This window comes from Anser brachyrhynchus (assembly GCF_964034855.1).
Source record: "Anser brachyrhynchus genome assembly, chromosome: 20".
Taxonomy (NCBI): domain Eukaryota; kingdom Metazoa; phylum Chordata; class Aves; order Anseriformes; family Anatidae; genus Anser; species Anser brachyrhynchus.
In genome coordinates, this window is record NC_137713.1 from 6,764,769 (window position 1) to 6,787,086 (window position 22,318).

The window sequence follows — 22,318 nt, forward strand, 5'->3', positions numbered from 1 at the left end:
TGGACTCTGAGAAGCGCTCTCTGGTGTGGGCAGGAGGGACGGGGATGGGGATGGGGACGGGGACAGGGATGGAGATGGGAACGCGTCCCTTTCTGTGGTGGGCACTGGTGGGTGCCAGGACATGGGTATGCAGCTGGTCACTGTGTGCTGCCCATGCTCCATAGCCATGGATGGGGGAAATCTGGGGCAGATGGCCAGGGTGAGCAATCTGCAGCCTCTGTGAAGCATGTGGGCACGTCTTGATCACACATGGTAGAAGGGCACAATTTGGTGTGTGGCCAAAGGGGGTTGAAGCACCAATATAGGTGCCTGGGGGAGCTGGATAGGAGGGAAACGTGTGTTATGGACGTGGTGTTTGCAGCTCCATGTCTCTGAGCAGGGACTTCAGGGAGGAAAGAGCATCCCTGCTCACTGGTCTGCCTTTAACCAGCTACATGCACAGTGTAATCCTGCTCCTCTGAGATGTCCCAGCCTCCTGCCAGGCTCTCTGGAGTTTTACAACCCCCTGACCTCCCCTCTCCCCAGGTCTCCAGCAGTTGTGACTATGTCTTTGTCAGCGGGAAGGAGTCGCGGGGCTCCATGAGCGCCCGGGTCACCTTCACCTACGAGCACCTCTCGGCCCCGCTGGGAGATGACAGTGTGGGTGCCCAAGCTGCCGCTGCACATCGAGCTCTCAGACACCCGGCTGAGCCAAGTGAAGGGCTGGAGGGTGCCCATCCTGCCGGACAGGAGGTGGGTGCTGTGGGGGGGCTGTGTGTGGGGCACCCCAGGGTGAGGGAGGTAGCAATGTGCTGGAGGAGGTCCTCAGGGGGACCCCAAGATGTGGGGTGTGCAGGGAGAGGCTGGAGAGGACAAGGTGAAGGTGACAGGGGTTTATTTAATGGCCGTGTTCAGCTGGTTAATGAGGGGGGTATTAAAAATGACGGAGCCAGACTCTTCTCAGAGCTCTCTCTCCCTGTCTGCCACCCCTCTCCTGTCCACGTCTCGCAGATCGGTGCGGGACAGCGAGCACGAGGAGGATGAGGAGGAGCGGAAGCAAAGCCGGGGTTGTGCCCTGCAGTACCAGCACGCCACGCTGCAGGTCTTCACCCAGTTCCACACCACGGCGGCGGAGGGCACGGGGCAGGTGGTCACCATGCTGGGGCCCGACTGGCTGGTGGAGGTCACCGACCTGGTCAGCGACTTCATGCGCGTGGACGACCCGCGGGTGGCCCACCTGGTGGACAGCTTCACGCTGGCGGGGAGGGAGCCGGGCACCACGCTCTTCAAGGTACCCCCCCGGCCTCCTTTCCCCCCTTCCTGCACCGTGGCTGGGGGTGGCGGGGTGGTGATGGTCACCTCGACCCCCGCAGGTGGTGTCCCCGCTTGTGGAGGCGGTGCTGGGCGAGACGCTGGTGACGGTGGCGGAGGAGAAGGTCAGTATCACAGACCTGAAGGCCCAGGTGGTCTCCAGCCTCTCGCTGTCCCTGCACCCCAGCCCCGGTAATAGCCACACCATCATCGCCCGGACGGCCGCCCAGCAGACCCTCAGCTTCTTCAAGCAGGTGAGGCCAGGGGTGTGCCCGGATCTAGGGGGGATTTGGGGTGGGGTGGGGTCTCCACCTGTAAAAACCCTTTCCCAAATCCTGACTGAGGTCATCCCGGGCTCCCACAGCACCTGCTGTCCTCCAGATACCCCAAATGACCCCAAAGCAGCCCAGAAACCTTCCCACAGACCCATGAGCCATCCCTGCCCACCCTTGGCTTGGGGACAGGGCCCAGCCATGGCGACAAAGGTGTCTGGGAGAAGTCCCATAGAGTTCCCAGCTTGTAGCCTCTGGGGCTGAGGTTGGGGTGAGCCTGGTTTTCTGGAGGTCCTGCCTGTCTGGTGGCCTCCAGCCTCCGAGCCTCGAAGCTCCTGCTGCCCCCCAGGCCTCTCCTCCATGCCAAGCCCCGGGGAACAGTGGGGAAGGGACTGAGCACCTGGACCACCCGACAGCAGGCCGGAGGGAGCTAGAAAGCTGCCCGCACCTTGTCCCAACCCCTTGGCAGGCCCTCAGTATGAGGAGATGTTCAGAGGCCCCATCCTGCTTCAGCAAGTATGGGGAAAATTGAGGGGGAGAACGGTCAAAAGCGAAAAACAAGGCGATGGTGGGAAGGAACAGGACAAATCAATAGGTGGGTGGGTGAAGGGTTATGTGGGGGAAGGATGAGAAGGAGGAGGGACGGATGGATGGATGGCTGAGCGGGTGCAGGTGGGACTGGCATCGTGCTGGGCAACCGGTGCCTGTGTTGGTCCTGCAGGAAGCGCTCCTGAGCCTGTGGATTTCCTACAGCGACGGCACCACGGCCCCGCTCTCCCTCTATGACCCCAAGGACTACAACCTGGTGGTGAGCAGTCTGGATGAGAAGGTGGTCTCGGTGACCCAGGACCGGGCCTTCCCCTTGGTGGTGGCGGAGAGTGAGGGCGCCGGGGAGCTGCTGCGGGCCGAGCTGGTCATCTGCGAGAGCTGCCAGAAGACCAAGCGCAAGAGCGTGCTCTTCACGGCCCTGGCCAGCGTGCGGGTCCATTTTGGCTCCGAGGAGGACCCGACCTACGACTACGACCACGTCCCCAGCAAGCCGGGGCCGGCGGAGCCGGGGGCGAGCACCACCCTGCGGGCAGAGGTGGAGAGGAAAGCGGAGCCGAGCGAGGACAGTCGGATGTCCAGCGCGTCCCACCCCACCGAGGACTTCCCCACCATCCCCACCGGCTTCGTCCAGGTGACCAGGGGGCTGACGGACCTGGAGATAGGCATGTACGCCCTCCTGGGCGTCTTCTGTTTGGCCATCTTGGTCTTCCTCATCAACTGCATTGTCTTTGTGCTGAAATACCGGCACAAACGCATCCCGCCCGAAGGCCAGACCAACATGGACCATTCCCACCACTGGGTCTTCTTGGGCAACGGGCAGCCCTTGCGGGCTCATAATGACCTCTCCCCCCAGCCCGAGAGCCCCGGGAACCCCTTGGAAAACGTCCAGACCTGCTGCCACGCGGACCACCACAGCAGCGGGAGCTCGCAGACCAGTGTGCAGAGCCAGGTCCATGGCCGCGGGGACGGTTCCTCGGGGGGCTCCACGCGGGACCAGAGCGAGGACCCCCTCAACTCGCCCACCTCCAAGCGGAAGCGGGTGAAGTTCACCACCTTCGCCACGCTGCCAACCGATGAGCTGGCCTACAACTCCATCCCCATCGCCGATGAGGAGGACTTGGAGTGGGTCTGCCAGGACATGGGGCTGCAAGACCCTGAAGAGCTTCACAACTACATCCGCAGAATCAAAGAGATCGCTTAACGCAGGGGCAGAGGGGACGGGGCGGGAGGGAGGGGGCTGCCACACCGTGCCACGCCACGCCACATCATGCCACACCACGCCGGCTGCTTCCTGGGGCCGGAGACCTAAATCAGGCTCTCTGGCATGTTCCCGTTTGCACATCTCACATTCTCCTCACCCCGTTCGGAGGCACCCCCGGGGGCCTTTTTCTTTTCTTGCCCTTTCCCGTCTGGTTGTCCCCAGGGGAGGCAAGGAGCACACGCACAGCCACCAAGCCTACTGGTGAGCGGGGGGGCCACGAGGGAGGCGAGCCGGTGGTTGGAGATGGATGAGGTCAAAACCTGAGCGCGCGCGATGGCAAACAGGGCAGGATGATGCTGTGGGTCCTGTGAGGCAGAGGGTGGAAGAGAGGAGACATCCCGGCCCCCTCCCAGGAGCTGAGGAGGGAGGTGGCAGGTGGGGGTCCCCAAAGGCATCCCCACCGTACCCGGGGGGGTCGCACAACCCCCTTTGCTGCACCTGGTTGCACAATTTCGGAGGTGAGTGCTGGTACAAGGATTTGCCATTCTATGGCTGTTGGGGTGTGGGGTGCACAGCCCAGTCCCCCACCCCAAGCCCGCTGTCTGCTCCGTGTGGGATGGTGACATTAACGTTTGCCATCACGGCATCCCTCGGGGACCACGTGCCTCTGCCCCAGGGCTGCTGGTTTCTGGCCTCCCAGAACTGGGACATGGTTGGGAGATGCTGTGGGGGCTTCCCACCACCCACCTCGGTGCCAGCCCGGTGGGGACCGTGCCCAGTCCCAGCCCAGTTCCCCCAGTCCCAGACCAGCAGGGATGCCCGCAGCCAGGCTCAGCCTCCGTGGTGCCTTCTGACTGCCATAACCTTCCTGGCCACCCTGTCCCCAGCCCCAAAGGCACCCCCATCATGGAGCATCCTCAGCCAGGCTGACCCCATGGGGACCACCAGGTACCAGGGCCGGTGGGCTGGGGGTCCCGAGCATCATCCGGTGGAGAGGGCAGGCGGCGGCTGGCAGCAGATTATTTCTGGATCGGAAGTTACCCACCACTGTGTCTATTTTTTTTTTCTTAAATAAAAGACTAGAAAAAGAAAAAAACAAACAACCCACAATGAAATGGAAAACCAAAACCGAAAAGCACTGCAGCGCTGTGATGGCTGCAGCTCTGCTGCAGTGCCCTGTCCTATGTTGGGGCTGGTTTGGAGTCATCCCCAGCCAGGTGGGCTCTGCTGGAGGGAAAGGGCACACACAGCACTGTCGGCCCCCCCCAAAAACCCCAAACCCATGGCAGAGCACTGCTGGCAACCTGGGGGCATCACTCGCTTTGACGCCCATCAGAGCATTGAGCACTTTGGGGACAAAGCTGTGGATTTGGGGCTCCCCCCTCCCCAGTCCTCCCCACCTTGGCAGCCCGATCAAAGAGGGGGTGATGGCACAGCCTCATCTCACCAGTCCCCGTGCCTCAGTTTCCCTGGCAGGACAGCAGCAGCCTGGGGCAGTATCTTGAAAGTCTCTTTAAGGAGTTTATCTTTTTGGGGCTATGGAAATTTCTCCCCCGAGTGGCCTTAAAACTTTCCCGATAGCTCTATGCTGGTTTTATATACACATATCCATATATATATATATATATGAGGGAATTGAGATGTGCTCAAAGACCAGGTGGGTGATGCAGTTATGTTTTACTGTGCCCTCTTATCTAAAGGACACAGGTCTGGCTGTGCGAGCTGCCGATCTGATAGCGCTTCTGAGCAGTAAAATTAATACAGCCCAATTCCCTGCCTGGAGCCACCAAACCTCCTCGTTAAATTAACATATATGAATATTTGTTAAAAAAAAAAAAGAAAAAAAAGGAAGGAAGAAGAAAAGGAGCAGACAGAGGTAAGAAAAGTGCATAATAACATTTTGTAATCGTAATAAGCCGTGGCAGCGCCCGACACCTGCTCCGTGAGTGCGACCTGGGGCTGAGGCGGTTGGGAGGGGAGGACAGAGTTTTTCCCCCTTTGCAGCAATCCCCATGAGCTGCTTGCCCGCTGCCTCCTCCCAGCAGTGGCATTTTGCCACCCAGTCACCTTCGCACAGGGCTTTGCCCCTGCCTGTGTCACCTCTGCCCCCTCTGCACTGGTGGGGACGGCGCAGTGGCATGGCGAGGGACGCCAGTGCTGGCCCTGGTGGCAGATGTGCTCAGGGCATCTGAATGAAGACAGCAAATCTTCTAGATATCTACAGCTATTTATTGATACATAAATATGTATATATTTATACATTATAAGTACAGATGTATATATATGCATATACAATGTGTGTGTATGTATATATATAACTATATATATATAAAGCTATATATATATATAGCTCTGTGTGCATTCCTGTTACTGGTGCCAAGGGCTTTGCTCAGGTGCACGGGTGCACATTTGCACCTACACAACATACGTACCCATATGAACAGGCACCCAACACCCACCCCACTGGTCCTCCAAAGGCCCCTCTGGGCTACAGGGGCACGAGGAAAGCAGCTTTCCAAAACAGTTTGGGCTCCTAACACCCTTGTAGACCCTTAGGAAACATGCCATGTAGGCACTGGGTGAAATTCTGGGGTCAAAACCCAGGAAAACAGCATGGGTTTGGCACGGATAAGATTTGTCCTGCTTCAGTGGATTCTCTCTCTGCCTGGTTCCCACTCCAGCCCTTTCTCCTCACTCCCATTCCTGGGATTTTATTTTTTCATGCTCAGAATGAGCAGCTGGGACACGGGCTGGGGGGGGGAAGCAGGAAAGACCCCAAAAAACATGTAGGTTATGTACTTAGGCTGCAAAAGGAAGGGGAGCTGTGGGGCTCCCACCACCCCCTGGACCATCCTCATGGGGGTTGTTGGCACCCCCTGGGGGAAGCCACCCGCAGCCAGTCCCAAACCAGCACTTTCCCCGCTTGCTGCTCCAGTTCCCGTAAATAAAGCAGGCAAACAGCCCTCCAGTGGCCAAATCCCTGTGAAGAAAAACGAAAGAGGGGATAGTAATTAAAAAGAAACCTCTATTCCAGCTCCCCTCCCGACCTGCCCTCTGTTTATTCTCCTCTGCCTCTTTCCTTTACAGGGTTTTACTCTCTGCTCCCAGCAGGCAGGCACAAACCTGCTGTGTAACACGGTGCTGGGGGGAGCACAGCACCTGGGGGGGCAGAGCTGGGGACTGACCCCCTTGCACCCCTCCGAGGCTTGTTTCCCCCCCGGCCCCCACCTTCCCATAAGCCAAATATCCCCCTTAAACAATATCCTATAAAAAAAAAATCAAACCGCTTGAAGCAGCCAAGCCCTTCATGCAACAGAGAGAGCAGGATGAAATTTTAGGGTCTCCCTGCACCGAGACCACTGGGTGCAGTGGTCATAGTGGGGACGTCCTCCCCATGGAGGTCAGACCTTGCCGTGCCCAGGTGTCCCACCACCCTCCGTCCCCTCCAGCCATCCCCTCCATGGTCTCACCCACCTTTTTCTCCCTCCCTGGGTTTTCCCTTGACGAGTGACAGCAGCCAGGGCCCTTCACCCTACTCCCACCCCAGCGCATCCCCGTTGTGCTCCCCCTCGAGATGCCTCTGACTGCCATCAGTGCCATCCGGGGGAAGTTTAATTAACACAGGACCTGCCCCCCCACGCCTCGCTGTTGACATTACCAGTGCGCAGCAGCTGGGATAATTACTTTGGTAATTGCACTGCTATTTCTGGGGTCTCTTGGCTCCTTATTTTTTTTTGCCTGGCTCAGCAAGGAATGTAGATGGGGGATAGGAAAGCCCATAAAACCCCGGCATTCTGGGGCTGCTCTGTGCTGGGAAGCTTTTCCCCTGCTGCTAACCTGGGGCTGCCAAAATACGCCCCCTGTGGCAGGGAAGTTTGGGGATTTGGGGTTGGAGCCAGGCAACAGCAGCCCTGCGCTGATGGGAAGCTCTAGGGGAGCCCCCACGAGGTTTTAGCCCTGTGGAAGCCATAAATGCCCAGGGGGGGACATTTCCTGGGTTGAGGCCCTTTCCTTGTGCTTTCTAGGAATTTCCCAACAATTTACAGGATTTTACCATCGCTTCTCATAAACTCCAGGGTCTCAAGCTGATTTGCAAACTCTCAGCTTAAACGTTAGATAACAGCATCAGGGAAATGGCTTTAAAACGGTGACTGCCTTGAAGATGCTATCAGGGTGGCGTTACGAGAGGCAGACCCACTGTTTTAAACAGGCTCCATCGCCTCCCGCCCTGTAAAACCTTCTCCTCTCACTGAATCAGCAGCGGGGGGAGCAAATTCCCAAAGGGGGCTCCCACCCCGCTGGTGGGATCGTGCCCTGCTACCCCTCAGGGGGATGCCACCAGGGTTTGTGGAGGTGAAACGCTGGGTGCATGGAGTGGATGTCTTCGTTTTGGGCAGCCAGGTGGGGCCACCCTGACCTCGGAGCCTTTGGTGGGTGCTGTCGGGGGGGGGGATCTGTTCTCAGCCCCCAGCTGCAGGTTTCCAGCCCCGGCAGCTCCTGCAGGCTCAGCCCAGCCCACGCAGCAAATGCTGCTGGCGTTCCCGACAGCACAGCCCAAGGAAGGCCCCAGTTTTGTTAGTTCGTGGATTTAAAGGTCATGAAAACCGTCTTGGCTGACCTCCCATGACGTGGAGCAGCAAATGTCACCCAGTTACCCATCTGTTGAGCCCCTGCGGCGTGACCGATAGAGGCGTTTTCTTGGCTGTGATGGAAAAGAAGGATGCAAGAGATGGCTCGCGGCTTTCTCTGTTGGTTTTCCCCACAGGCACCTGCTGAATATTTTGCTTTTGTGGGACACCTGGGGGCTGTGCTCTTGTGGGGCCAAGACACTCAATGAATCTGGTCGCAGCCCAAGGAAAACGAAGCCTTGTGGCCACGCAGGAAAAGTCAGGAAAAAAATTAATTAAGCACTGCTAATTTCCCCACCCTATGCAGTTTAAAGGTCTCATTCTGCCCTCTGCAAGATGCTGTTTAGGACAGCAGAAACTCCAGCTAAACCTCAGAGGGAACTTAAACCTTCCTCAGCCCGAGCCTACACCCAGCTCCAGCTCCAGCTTTGTCTGCTTTGTTCGCCAGGCAGTCGACATCCCTGCGTGCCAGGATCCTTTTGCTGCCCCCGACCTGGCGCCGTGGCTCGATTTTGGCTCCCCGTCTCAGCACAAAGCTGCGGCTGCCTCAGCGGGGCCACCCGGAGAGTAATTGGAGGCAGCACGGATCACAATAACGCCGGCAAATCCAATTACCCAAGGGTTAAGCACTCCGCTGATGAAAACCAGGGGCTCAAACCGCTGAGCCAGCAAAAGCTCCACGTCGATCGATGCCATGTAAATAATATCGCTTGTTCCTGGGAGCCCGTCGCTTTCTCTTTGGGTGGTGCAATACGTTTAGCCTGGCAGAACCCAAGGAGCAGATGAGCAAACGGCTCGGTGTGCAGGGAGAGGAGCCTCCTGCACGAGCCGCTAAACAAACCCAGGAATAATTGCTGCTCACGTCGCGCTCGTGGCCGCTATCGAGTGAGCCCAGGATTACTTGGTGAACACGAAGCCTTCTCTCAATCGTATCTGTAGCGGATGAAAAAAATGCCATTTCTGGGTCGTTGTAATCCCATCATGGGTTTATGCGCCCGCGGTCCTGGGGGAGCGCTGCGGTCTCACTGGCAGCTCTGAGCACTGGGTGCTGACGCTGGATCAATCCCGCACCCGTCCTCACCCCACTCAGGGGTCCCTCTGTGGATTCTCTAGTGGCTACAAAGGGTTGTGCTTGGGCTGCTGCCTTCCTGTGGGGATAAGTTGCTTCTTCTCCACCCGCCCAGCCTTTCTCCCCACATTGCTGGTCCCAGTTCCTCCCAGCAGGACTTCTGCCGCTCCATGCCCTGGGTTCAAAACCACCTAAAAACAAAGGCAGCACAACTGGGAATCAGCGTGTTCCCTAACTCCCTGCCCCGCCTGCAGGGACCTGCTAAACACTGCTTCTTCTCTGGATTAGGCTCAGCAAACACCACCGGATAAATAAATAGCAGGGGAAAAAAATGCAAATGCATTTGCAGAGATGGTGGTGGGAGAAAAACCTGTCCAGGCAGGCAACTTGCTCACGGCTGCTGGAAAGTCCTTCGGCAGTGCGGGAAGGGCTCCTTGCTATTCCTGATCGATCCCTGGCTGTTGCTCATGACATTCTGATCCCAAAGGGTGAATATTTCCAGGGTGCAGGGAGCTGGGGCTGCTCCATCTGAATCACCTGGATGTGCTCGTCCCACATCACCCAGATCCATCCCTGCTGTGCCCGATCGCTCGTGGGTGAAACACCAAGGCACTCCGGGAGACAAAGCGCAGAGAAACCACATTCAAAAATGAAAATATTTCCCTTTGACCTGTTTTCTTGGCTTGCAAGAAGCCTCTTCAATCTTCTGATCTGAAGTTTCTTCCCCCTTGACACATCCTTTGATTGCATTTATTTATTTTTTCGCCTCAGAAAGCTGGAAATCAACCCGAGTCCTTTTGATTTCAACTGATAGGGAGCAGGAGCACAGATGATGTCTCTGGAAAGTGATTTTGTTTTTCCTGAACCACTCCAGAACTGGGAAGAGGAAAAAACCCAAATAAATCTGTCGTTGGCACAGCAGAGAAGGAGACGCCGAGCGCACGGAGGTCTGCGGGGGGTGGCCTCAGCTCAGCCCTGCCGCCACCCAGCGATGCCAAAATGCCTCTGACGGAGGCTGGAGGGGAACAGGAGTGTGGGACCCTGAGGTATGGGGCACAGCGGGGATGGAGGAGCCACCCGCAGCCCAGCTGAGGCTCCCCAGCACGGGAACGGTCCCGTTTTTGGGGCAATTCCAAGGATTCGATCTTGGCACGAGGACAACTGTCTGCCCTGGTGCAGCAAGAAATTATGCTGCTGTTGCTTTTTTCCTTCTTCCCCCCCCCCCCCCCCCCGGAAAAACGGAGCCTTGGGGAAGCGTTTAATTTGCATGCTTGTTTTTAGCTATTTCCTTAGGGGAGCTTTGCTGGGTTTTGGTTTGCGCGAGTAACCCGCAGAAGCCTGGGCAGGTTGGGTTTGTTTCCCTCTGTGCTGGTGTGCAGGGATGAAAGCAGGGCTGGGCAGCCCTCCTCTTCCCCACTCCTTTCACAGGGGAGGTTTTTAAGAGGAATTGTGGGGTTTCATTCCCTTTCCCATCAGTGGTGTTAGGGCTCACAGCATTTGGGAGCTGTTGGAGGTGTAAGGGAGACAAGTTAGGGTTTTCCAGGAGCAGGAGAAACAAAGTCAGTGCCATTCCACCAACAAAACGCCATTTCCCTGTTATTTAGCAAGGAAAAAGCAGGTCCAACCAAACATGACGGTGCTCCCTACCTGGCTGGAGGCTCGTGCCCTGACTGCACTGGGGGGACGAGCCCCTGCTGAGCCTAGCTGCCCCAGGACCCCCGGCACCAGCTGAACCATTTCGCTGCCCGTGTGTTTTTAAAACCATCTTCACTGTCGATCTCAGCTATCCGTTTTATAGCTGGTTTATTTTCTCTCCATACACCAAGTGCTCGCAGACATTTCAAATCACTGCAGCACACAAATTTGCCAGCTTTCCTCTGTATTGCCTTCTTTATTCGGGCTTTGCGTTGCAGGCTGTGATAAGGAGATCTCTTCATCCTTTGGCCATGCAAGCAAACCTTATTTGGGGCGGCTCGCTGGGCTCTTGTGACTGCCCAGCTGGTGCCAGCAGCTGGCGATGCCACCACCCTGACTTGTGCTTGCGGGATGGGGGCATTCCCAGCTCCAAACACCGGAATTCCCTTCTGGGTTATGATGAAGTTTCTGGAAACTCATCACTAAAAACCACAGCCCTGAGCCGATGGCAAAGCTTTGCCACCCTCCTCTTTGGCTCTGCACGTCTCCTGTCCCTGCCTGACCCAGGGACCCTATTCCTCCTCCCGGGACACCCCTGAGCAAAAGGCAGATCTGTAGGGTCTGGTACGTGCAATGTGGGGCTGTGGGGAGCACCAGCCATTGTTCTGTCTGATTTTCCCTCTCTGTGCCTCCCTTCCCCCTTTCCCACCCCTCCCGGCACCACGTGATGTATTGCAAGATAACAGCTCCAATTGCTCCAAATTGCTTATTGAGGACTCGGTGGTAAATCAATGATTTTAAATGGGATCACAGAATAGCAATCCTAACAACAGCAGAATAAAAAAAAATATAAAAATAAAATAAATGGAGCTGGCCAGCGGACGGGGGGGAGGAGGAGCGGTCGGGCTGGTTTCCTTCATAGCCTGCTGTTGGCGGGGAGCTGGGGCAGTGCTGGGCACGGGGAATACTGGGGTGGGATGGAGGGAAGGGGCTAACCCCCCGCTGTGGTGCACACACGGGTCCTTGCACGCCGTGCACAGCCCGGTGTGGGTTTGCAGGCAAGGTGTGAGCACAGCCGAGGTCATACAAAAGCTGCTATTTGTCCCCTCCAAATCTAATTTCCAGGTGAAAATCTCCCCAGAACGACCAGCTCATAGCTGCTGAAGAATATGAGTTATCACGTCCTTAAATAGCCATTTTCGTGCTTTTAAGAGCTTGGGTTCTCCAAGATTGTGTATGTGAGAGCGGCAACGCCGTCACTAAGCAACCTCCCAAGTTTTGAGGCTGCGAAGGGAGGTGGCGAGGATTTTGGGTGGATTTTTGTCTTTCTTCTGCCGGAATCTCCCGGTCGGCTCGGTCCTGCAATTACTGCCTGAGTGTCTGCGAGGAGAGACAAAATGAAGATGCAGGCAAACAAAAGCTCCATTAGAAACGTCAGGGAGTGGATGAATGAAGGCTCTCCCCTCTGTGTTTTTCTCTCCCCCTTGATTAATGCATTTCATTTGCTGCATTAGCAAGCACACCTTCATCTGCTTGGTTAATAAGGCAAGAAGTGCCCTGCCTCAGCACGGACCAGAGAGAAATGGGATGGATGGAGGGATGGATGGATGGAGGGAGGGATGGACGGAGAGGTGAACTTTTTGTACCTGTGGTGCTGTCCACGATGCCCTACCTGGCAGAAAACACATGGATTAGGTTGGCATCACAGCGATGGGACTGCAAGGAGACCAAAGAAATCACAGGACAAGTTTTCTGTTGCCCTCCACGGTCATTTCCTACCTCTGTCCATACAAAGGAGCATGTCAGGCCATACAAACTGCTACAGGATGACAGGAAGAGGCACCATTGGTCCCGATACATCAAAACCCAAGAGCAGGCTCTAGAGGAGGTCGTGTGAGTCCCAGGACCACGTAAACTAACTCCGGTTCCCTGCAGGATGGGATAAGCTGCAGGTTAAGAAAACATTTGGAGAGCCAAGGGCATGGGGTGGGCTCAGGACAGGCTTCACCTGAAGGCAGAAGGAAGCTGAAGGGGGCTCAGGACCCCTGGCTCTGGGATGAGCACCGTGGGCTTTGGGGTAAAAGCAGGGGCAGACGAACCCCCCAGGACATCCCCAGGGCAGTGATGCTGAGCGCTGTCAGTGGCTATTATGCGATCGCTAAAGAACGTTCCTAATAATTAATTGTTGGTTATTTAGGAGGCGAGAACTCGCCCAGTACGCACAATGTGCAATCAGCTATATTTAAAGGCTCTGCCGGGCCGGATTTAGCAGGCTCGTCCCACCCCGATCAGCTCGCCCAGTTTCCAGCAGGTCCCCGTCTCGCTGACTGCAGATTGAGCATATGCCTCGCCGTGTTGCTTGTTCGGCACTTGATTTATTGACTGATTTATTTAAAAATGTAACATAGCACTGCTGACAGCTTGGGCTTCAGAGACCTGTCCAAGAATAATTTTTATGAACAGAGAAGGAGGCAAAATAGAGCTCGGTTGTGAACCGATGGGATGAAGCCGTCAGCCCGGCAGTGTTCATGGGGTGGTGACCTGGGCATGGACACCAGCCTGGGCTGGGGTTTCCCAACTCTCCAGAGAGGTTTTTTTCCCTCTTGGGAGCCTGGAGCTGGACCTAAAGGACAGGAACAGAGACCGAGAGGGTGTTGGTGGAGATCTGAGAGCATCCTTGCGATGTGCTGTGCCCGCACCAAATTCAGCTCCCATCCCAAAGAAAGATGGGATGGGAAGATTTAAGGACTAGATAACGCCACGGGTCCTGCCAAGGCTGGAGGCTTCGCTGGTGTTTCTGTCTGGCTGAAACGGGCTCATTGCAAAACCGAATTGCGCGGGGAAAAGCCACATCTGCAACCCCTTGAGCTGCTGCCGAAGCCAGGGACAAACTTAGCAAAGTATCTTCTCACTTTGCTGCTCTCCCGTCTGTAAATACTCGGAGATAGCAGCCGTAAAAGTACCTTAGAGAGAAGGCAGCGGTAAAATTACATCAAGCCTAGGGGCTTAAACTGATTGAAGGATACATTTTCCAAGCTGATACAGCGAAAGCAGCAGCAAAGCTCTCGTGCACCAGGCAGCCTGTGCAGTTTGATCATTTTTTGTCCTTCTAACTGGCCAGACAGCTGGAAAAAGCCCCGTGAATATTTTGGGAACGCGCTCGCGAGGAGGAGTGCAGCCATTGGGAGCAGGGGGAATGCGTTAGCCAGAGGCAAAAGGCTTCTGCATTTTTTCCATGCAAACAACCATGGCTTGGAAAAAGCAGAAATAGCGTGGTGTTGCAGCCCGGGCTGGTTTCTGTCCCACGGAGGGGTTTCTGTGTGGGATTGTGCAAGGGGATCGTGGTCCCGGAGATGCTGTTATTGGGACAGAAAGGGACAGGGATGAGGTGGCCATCCCAGCAAGGTCACACTGGCATTTGGGAGCCAAAGGCATGCCTCCAAGATAAACGCTGCCTTAAATAAATGAAATCCTTCTGCACCCCTCTTCCCCCACCAATCACCACCCCTCCTGCCTCCCCCCTGCCCTGCCGTGTGAGCCCAGCTGGGGTCGGTTTGCTCCGACCCGCCTGGCACCTCTAATCAGTATTAACGGCTCTGACAGTTATCTGCTTGACTTCTGCTCTGCACCCAGGCCGGATCGCTGACCTGCCCCGCGCGCCCCGGGCCCGCGCTGACACCAATAATCGATCACGGCGGCTGTTGGCTCGCTGCAAGCAGCAAAGATAAAGTGCAGCGAGGGAGGGAGGCTTGCTGTGCTCTGATGGGGGAATTTCCCGGAGGGCACGGATAGACGTGCCAAAAAAATCCTTAAGCATCCTCGCTTACCCCATTGAACCTTCTGGGGGCTTGCCTGGGGCTGGAGGGGGCACAGAGCGGGGCCTTTTCTGACCCCAAACCTAAAATTGTGAGTGGCTCGTGTCATGCAGCCTCCAAACCTTCCCGGCTCGCCCAGCCACAGCAATCGGGATGTCAAAGGCATTAAACATCCACTTTCGCCTGCGAGGGATGGGAGGGTGGGGGGGTGGGGGGGAGGGACGCAGCACCACATCACACGTTCGCCTCCCTTCTCCCTCCCAAATCCCCCCTGCTCACTCACCCTTCCCAAGGACAGTGATGGTGTTTGAGCTGCTGGTGTCTGGCTCTGATCGATGGGCTTGGGGCCAGGTCACAACTCAGAGGTGCCTGAGCACCCCCTGAGCACCCAACCCCTGGTGCCGGCTCGCTCCATTGCTCCTGAACGGGGGCAAGAAGAGAGCAGGAGCAGGAGTGAAGGCTAAAATCACCTCTTTTGGCAGCAAGGGCGGGGGTTAAAACAGCATTACCCAGTGTCTACTTACCTGATGGTGTCACCTTGCAGGGAGAAGGATGAGGCTGGGGAAGGGGAGCCCGGACCTGGCACCAGGACAGTGCTGCATAGGATAACACCGAGACCTGGGGCACGAACTGGATGCCTGCAGCCGAGTTTCGCTGCGGGCACGGTGCTGGCATGATGTTGTTGTGGTACCCAGAAGGGCTGTAATGATCTGAGAGGAAAATAAAGGCAGGCCTCCTGATCACTGCTCACGCTGCTCTCCAGCACTGCAGCTCATTGCTGGAACAAAGCGCAAGGTTACGCTGGACTTTGCTAAACAGCACAGAGCCGGCAGTATGCAAATAAATGCTGATTTAAGTTTGATGAAAGCCAGGAAGAATTATCCCAGAATGTATTAATTAGTGCGATGATGAGGTGCTTGCAAAATGAAAATGCAAAGCAGTGGCTATAGGGAGCAGAGGCGTTTAGGGAGGGAGAGCCTTTGAAGAGGTGCCTGGAGAGGCGGCTGTGCTCCCACGCTGCTGGTCCCGCCTGATTGCCCCGTGGCAGGGCAGGGAAATTGCTGCGAGCACCGAGATCCGTCCTCAAGGATGCTCTCAGCAGCCTGGGACCCTTGGGGTGGGGGTCACCTCACTGCGACCACCAGCACCAAAGCTGAGAGATGGTGATACGAAGTGCCCCGCACGCAGCCTGAGAGCAGAGCGGTGTGCTGGGGGCTGGCTCCGGAGGGGCACGCACAGGTTTCCCCAGAAGGGGAAGAGGTTTTCAAAGTGAGTCGTTAAATCCACCAGCTGATGGGCAGCCCTGGCTGATTTCCTCCTTCTTCTCTTTTCATTGTTGATGTTTTACCTGGCTGCTATTTCCTCCAGCCTCCCCCCAGCTCCCCAAGCCACGCAAAGTGCACCGGCCTCATGCAGCAGCCCCCGTGCGGGGCTGGTTCCCCTGGCAGAGCATCTCCTAGGGATGAGATGGACGATTACACCCTACAGTCATGGCAAAGGCCCTCTGCCGCAGGCTGTGTGACCCTCCCAATGTGGATTTCTCACTTTTTGCTGCAGGACAGTGACAGTGACAGCTCCACAAGCAGGCTCAGACCACTCAGGGAGACCCCACCTCTGTTCAGCATCCACCCGTGCCGTATTCACCTGCCCCGTGCCCAGTGAGAATGGCAGGATGGACAAGGGATGGATGCTTGCCTGGAAGAGGCAAGGAAGCACTCACAGGGACAGGCAGAAAGCTGAAAAACCCAACCTGAAAGATTCCTTTGCTCTGAAGCATCCCCCTGCTGACAGCACTCCCGTGCACATCCCCTGCAGGCGTGTGGTGCACACGGGAACAGAGATGGGACATCCCCAAGCTGCTTCCAGCTGCTCCTTACTGGCACGTCTCTGCCGCAGTCCCCTGCTTAACCACATCTTGGCAAGCATAAATCCTCCCAGTTTCCCCATTAAAGCCCAGTTCTGTGCCTCGGCTGGTGCCATTAAGAGCCTCCTGACTCCGCTGCCCTGTTTGCGGCAAGAAATGCCTAGCAATATCCCGAGCTGTCACAGCTCCAGAGTGAAGCGTGGAGGAAAAGACCCTGGAGCCACTTCCCTTGATCTGTCAAAAGGCAGGATTTTAGCTAATGGGCTCTCATCGTTATTCAGCAGTTTGTCCTCGTACATCTGCCTCTGCTCTCGCCTCCCTTTGCAGAGCGGAGCTGGAGGTTTGCGCCGGGAAGAACGGAGCCTATTCCTGGCCAGAGAAAAAAGTGATGGGAAAACACAGCATTTGTGCATTTTTTAGGGTATGAGCTGAGTGCTGGGCTGAAGGGCTTGGGGGGGATAAGTCCCAGCCCCCAGATGGGCTCACCGTGGGGGATGCTGCCCAGGCACGGTGGTATCTTGCTATGGACCCACTGGTGGGGCCAGCTGAGTTTGAGGGGAGCCACGACCACAGCTGGGATTTTCTCCAAAAACACCCAGGTTTTAGGCATTCAGATCTATAGAGATTTGCTTAGTGTGGAGGCTGGGCAGGGAGGAATAGTAGTGGAAGCGTATAGCTAGAGAAATGCCAGCTAGAGAAATGCTTCGTGCCAGAGCTGCCTCAGACATTACTTTCCTGTCCTTTTCCTCTAAAAGAATTTAAAGAAAAGAAAATGTTCCCAGCTGCCACCCTCTTGGAAGGCTGCAGGTTAAAAATATCCTCCCGGAGGGAAGGAAAAAACAAACAAACAAAAATAAACACTCATAAGAAAAAACAAAGCCAAAACAAACAGAGCCCATCTACAAACCATCATGTCTCCAATCCCATCTTCAAAGCTGAAGGCATCAAGTACACCTTTCCACTCCCCCCAGTAAATCCTTACACTTTGTGGCTTTCTTGTGAAGATTTCCTGCTGTAATTCATTCCTATTCCCCCACCACCCTATTTTTTTCCCTCCTTCTCAAGCAATCCCTACAAAAGCAGAGCTTTGCTACCAGCCAGCCTGTGCTCACCTGCGTACCGCGAAAAACCAACTCAGGGGGCTTTGGCTGTCAGTGCAGCTTTAGAGAAGGTAATGATAAAAGGGGTAAAAAATAAAGACAAAATTTTCTGAGTGGCCGGATTTGGAGGATGTGAAAAGCTTCAGGTTAAACACGAGCACCTGAACTTGATGCTGCCCTCTTCTCTTGGGGGCAGGGAGGCTGGGTCTGAGCTATGGGGTCTGGGAGATGCAGGGCACCTCTTGGATGGCCTCATCCTGTCCTCACCCCCCCGGCACCACCATCACGTCCTCTTGTGATGGAGCTGGGGGTTTACACAGGACCCAAGCTCACCAGGACATCAGTGGGAGCGGGATTTGGGACAGCTTTCCGTCACCGAGGTGGCCCCGAAGATCCAGGTCCAGATGTCCCTTGCAGTGGGACATCCCAGGCCTGGATGAGGGTGGCAAGGGACGGTCCCAGCACCAAACTTTTTGCCATTTCACCGCCCTTCACCCAAGTCACATCTTGGGGAAGTTCAGAAGGAAATGGCAGCGCGTCCCCACACGGCACGGGGCCGGCTTCTAAGGGAGAGACGTTGATTCAAAGTGACTGCTCCTTTGGAAATTTCCTCCCGATGAAGAAGCAAAACGAACAAAAACCCTTTTCTTCAGGAAAAAAAAACAAAACCCAACATGGAAACAAAGCTCAGATCAGCACCCGGCCACGTAATGGGAGCAGACACAGTCCCTGCCACGGCTGCACTGACCGCAGACAGATTGTTTCGGGTCAGTGCGGAACAACACAGGGGGAGCGGCGGGGATGGGGAGGCTGTGATGGAGAGGGAATTTTTTATTTAATTAGCCCTAAATAATTAGGGCCTCTATCCTCTGGAGCATCAGCGACAGCAAACATGTTTGGGCAAGGAAGCCCCGCAAAGAGGGAGCTGGCTCGTGGCTGAGCTTTGACAGCCCCATCGCCTCCCACAGCCCTGCAAGGTTACTCCAAGAAGGTCCCAGGTGTCCCACCAGCCGATGGCAGGGACATTGGGGACATTGGGGACATTGGGGACACCAGGGACAGGCCAGGAGGCTGTTCAGGTGGGCATGCGTGGCTGAGGGGAGGAGAGCTGCGCTCGGATGTGGAGAACTCAATAATCCATCAGCATCCTGGCGCAGGCTCTGCAGCACGCCGTTAATAGACTTATCTTTACCACAATAATGTATTTTATTTTTCCCGAGCACATTCATTATTCACACGCTTATTTCCCCGCGGATTATGTATGTCGCCCGAGCTCTGTTCTCCTGCCTTATTTTCACAATGTCGGCTCTGGTACCTACTTATTTTTACAGCATTGTCACCTGCAAACGGGTTTCTATTTAATCGCCCAAACTAATAATACGGCTCACTGGAGATGTCGGGAGGATGCTCGCTTGCTTCTAAAGTCTCTCGTTTGAAAGAGACCAGCTGCTGGCATTGAAGCATCCTGCACGTGGCGAGTCCGGGGGCTCTCAGCTCAACTCTTGCACGGATCCTGCTCTGAGACGGGGAAACCTGGCGGCTGCAGCACCCAAAGCCCCAGAAGGGATCCAACAGGAGGATGAGGGTGGGATGTGCCATGCAGCTGCTGGGGTCAGGGGACACGCAGCGCCCGCTCCAAGGCACTGAGGTCGGTTTGCAAGGATCGCCTCTGCACAGAGCTCCTGAATGAACCAGACCTTGGGAGCCCAATTTCTGTCCCTTCCTGATTTCCAAGCTCTTGGCGTGTTAAAGCAAATCGTGTTCCCTTGGCACCGCCTCACTGCAAGCCCGATACCCACCCATGGTCCTTGGGGCATAAAACACACCCAGCACGGGCTGCTCCCAGCCTTCCCCACACATCACCACGCGCTGCGATGAGAGCATCAACCCCCCCTCAAAGCCCTGATGAGCTATTTTTTTTTTTGAGCTGGATCTTGGCTGGTTTTGGCGTTTTGGTGTTTTTCTTGTGGAGGATGGTGATTTAATTTTGTCGCTTTACTTCACAGGGAGAGGGAGGTTACTTTGCAGTGGGGGATGCGAGGGCTCATGTTTGCACGCGCGCCTTTCCATGTCGGGAAGCAGCAACACAAACACTGCTTCTGCAAGCTGTGCGATGCTCTGAAAGCAGAGACAGAGACTTCTGGCTTATGCCTGAAACAGCTCTGGGGGCTCAGACGAGCTGCACGGTGGGCTGGATGTGCCGTGGGGGCAGCTCAGCACCTTCACCCCAGCCATCTCCCTTTGCCATTTCCTGAACCCTGCAGTCGGGACACTGAGGATGGGCTGAGCAAAGCAGAGCCTCTGGGCACTCAGGGGGTGAGTTTGTCTTGTGGGGGCTTTGTCAGAACGCCTGCAGGGCTCTCAGGAGGAGCCCTCCTGGTGGTGCAAGCACCCAATGCTCCCCACCCTTCCCCTCCCCATGGGGGTCCCCGGTGCCTTGAAGGATGCTCCGGGTCCTGCTCTCCTCCCCTGCACCTCTCCTTGGGGCCCAGCTGCCCCCCAGGTCCCGACCCCAGCTCCCAGCCCTCATTCACCACCAGATTCCTGGTTTCCCTTCAAGATTTTAATATTGCGGCTCCAGAGCTGTGCTTCACCCCGAGCCTTCATCCCCAGACCCCGCTCCCCATCCAGGTCCCTGTCCCCGCGCTGCTCCCCCACCACACCCTGGCTTTGCTGCCAGAAGTTCCTCCTCTCCCCACCTTTAGCCCGTGCGTTATTCTGCCCACGTCCCTGCGCTCGCTCCCTTCAATGAGAGTCATAAATAAGGCATAAGGCACGCTAAAAAGGAAGAGAAAACATCTGATCTTTTATTCCAGCTTGTTGCAGAGTCACGATGGATTTGGATGCACGTTCCCCGCAGACCTCTCGGCCCGTGCAGATATTTTTGCAGACGTTGAGCACCAAAACGCAGCCGGGAGCCTCGTGGAGAGGTGGGTGCCAAGTGCGGCACCCCACAGAGGTAATTTGGGGGGAGAAAAGAAACGATCCTGTAGCTGAAACCCACTTTTCGTGAGGTCCTGATGTGGAGGGCAGCTCCCATCCTGGTGCTTTCACCGTGTGCTTTCAGCTGAGTTAAAAAAATCAGCAAATGGCTTGCTGGGTTGGCACGGGAGCTTCTCCAGGAATGGGTCCCTGGTGCTGGGCTTCTGCCGGGAGGATTTTGGGCAGCGCCACGAGACCATGCACGAGCATACCTGCGGGGAGCCATCGCTGGACACCTCCACAGCCACCCTGCCGCCACCGTCCTGCAGTGATGCCAGGCTGAATTTGCTGAATTTCTAGGAGATAATAATAATAAAAAAAGGTATTTTTGTTTTCTTTAAGCCTGGCTTCCTGAGGAAGAGAGGTTTGTGCAATTACATACCCTGGGTCTGAGACACGCGTTGTTGCTTCTTCCTGTGGAAGTTTATAGTTTATCCGCCAACTTCAAGCAAATTTGATGGTAGTAATGGGGATCTGAAAAGAATTGTGTTACTACAGGCTGCGAGAGAATCCAGAGCCCAGCAGAGCGGTGGAAGATGTAATTAATGGCTCAGCTGAGAAACAGGCGGTGACGTGAGGGTCTTCTTTGCAAGATGCCAGAGAATCCACAGGCAATTCAGCCCAGCTCTCACCCCTCTGGTCCCCTCGTGGTGACCACACTGGGCTGCAGGACGCAGCCAGCTGGCAGCGGGGCTGGTGGGTGTTAGGGACCAGTCAACCCCCCCTAACACACTGCCCGGCCCATCTCCCAGCGCTCTGCTGCCCTATCCCTATCGCCAGCTGAAGGGAAGGCTTTGTTTGCCTCCAGGATTAAATGTTTCCCTTCCCTTCAAGCCCCTTGTTTCAATAAAGGCAAACAAAGCTCTTTTGCTACAACACTCATTGTCTCATCCCAACTGCCTGCCTTCTGATCCGAAATAATTTGCTGAAGCTGGCAGCAGTCTCCAAGCACTCCGTTTCGGGGCCACCCCCCCTTACCCAGGGTCAGGGATTTTCGCCCAACAACCAGCTTCTTTGGGAAACTCATGAGGGACTGAAGCTGGGTGTGAACAGTGGGGTTTTGGCTATAAAACAGCTTGAAAAGTAAAAACCAACGACCTGCTCTGCGTGGCCATTGCAACGCGTGCCGTCCTTCGATGCTCACCTGAGACAGATGTTCTGTGAGAAATAAAAGGGGCAAAAAAGAAACTGGGAGGACGACAGATGCAGAAACCTGCACCTCTCCCAGCCCTGCTGGGACAGAGAAACCCTTCACCTTCCTAACAAGTGCAACAAACACCAAACCTGAGAGGCTTGCAAGGAAGAAGCAGAAAATTAATAAACCCAATTCCCATCACTGGAAGAGCAGCAGAGCGTGGGGAGGCTGGCCCAGCGAAGGACCGGGTGGGAATCGAATAAATAAAAGCAGAAAGAGTCAATGCAAGAGGAATTATTTAAGAGGTAGAAGAAAGCAGTCAAAAAGGAAAAGAAAAATATATCAACACTTTCGGGGGGGTGGGGGGTGGGAGGGGAGCGGAGTGGAAAAAAAATGTTAGGGAGAAAGTAGGCCATTTGCTAAACAATAAAAGGGATGAAGCAGATGATGACTCTAAAATGGCCGGGAAGATGAACTGCTTTTAAAAATCTGCCTTTATCAAGAGAAATGTGGAAAAGTGGTTTGGACAATTAGGAAGTAACAAAGGCCTCATAAAAATAGCTGCAGGGAAAGAGAAACGTTCAGGAACGGGAGTGCGGTGAGCGCATTAAGGGATTAGCTATAGGGGCGACCCCATGGGACCGGGTCTGTGGGGCTCATCCTGCCAAGCCTGGCAGAGGCTGGGAGCCAGAGCTCCCAAATCCACTTCCCACATGGATTTGGGGCTTCACTTCTTGGGATTAGAAATGTGGGGATGGGTCCCCAGCCCAGGAAGCAC

The 22,318-nt window shown here is 55.5% G+C and overlaps 1 protein-coding gene across 1 annotated transcript in view; it reads left to right on the plus strand.

Annotated features, from left to right (window-relative positions):
- TMEM132E (transmembrane protein 132E) overlaps positions 1–3,914 on the plus strand; it is a 22,110-nt gene extending 18,196 nt beyond the window's left edge. Inside the window, 7 exon segments of the mRNA XM_080563474.1 lie at positions 526–627; positions 629–732; positions 991–1,270; positions 1,353–1,544; positions 2,284–2,583; positions 2,586–2,656; positions 2,658–3,914. Of these exon segments, the coding sequence (XP_080419600.1) occupies positions 526–627; positions 629–732; positions 991–1,270; positions 1,353–1,544; positions 2,284–2,583; positions 2,586–2,656; positions 2,658–3,312 (1,704 nt within the window). The 3' untranslated portion in view covers positions 3,313–3,914.
- The last annotated feature ends 18,404 nt before the right edge of the window (positions 3,915–22,318 follow it).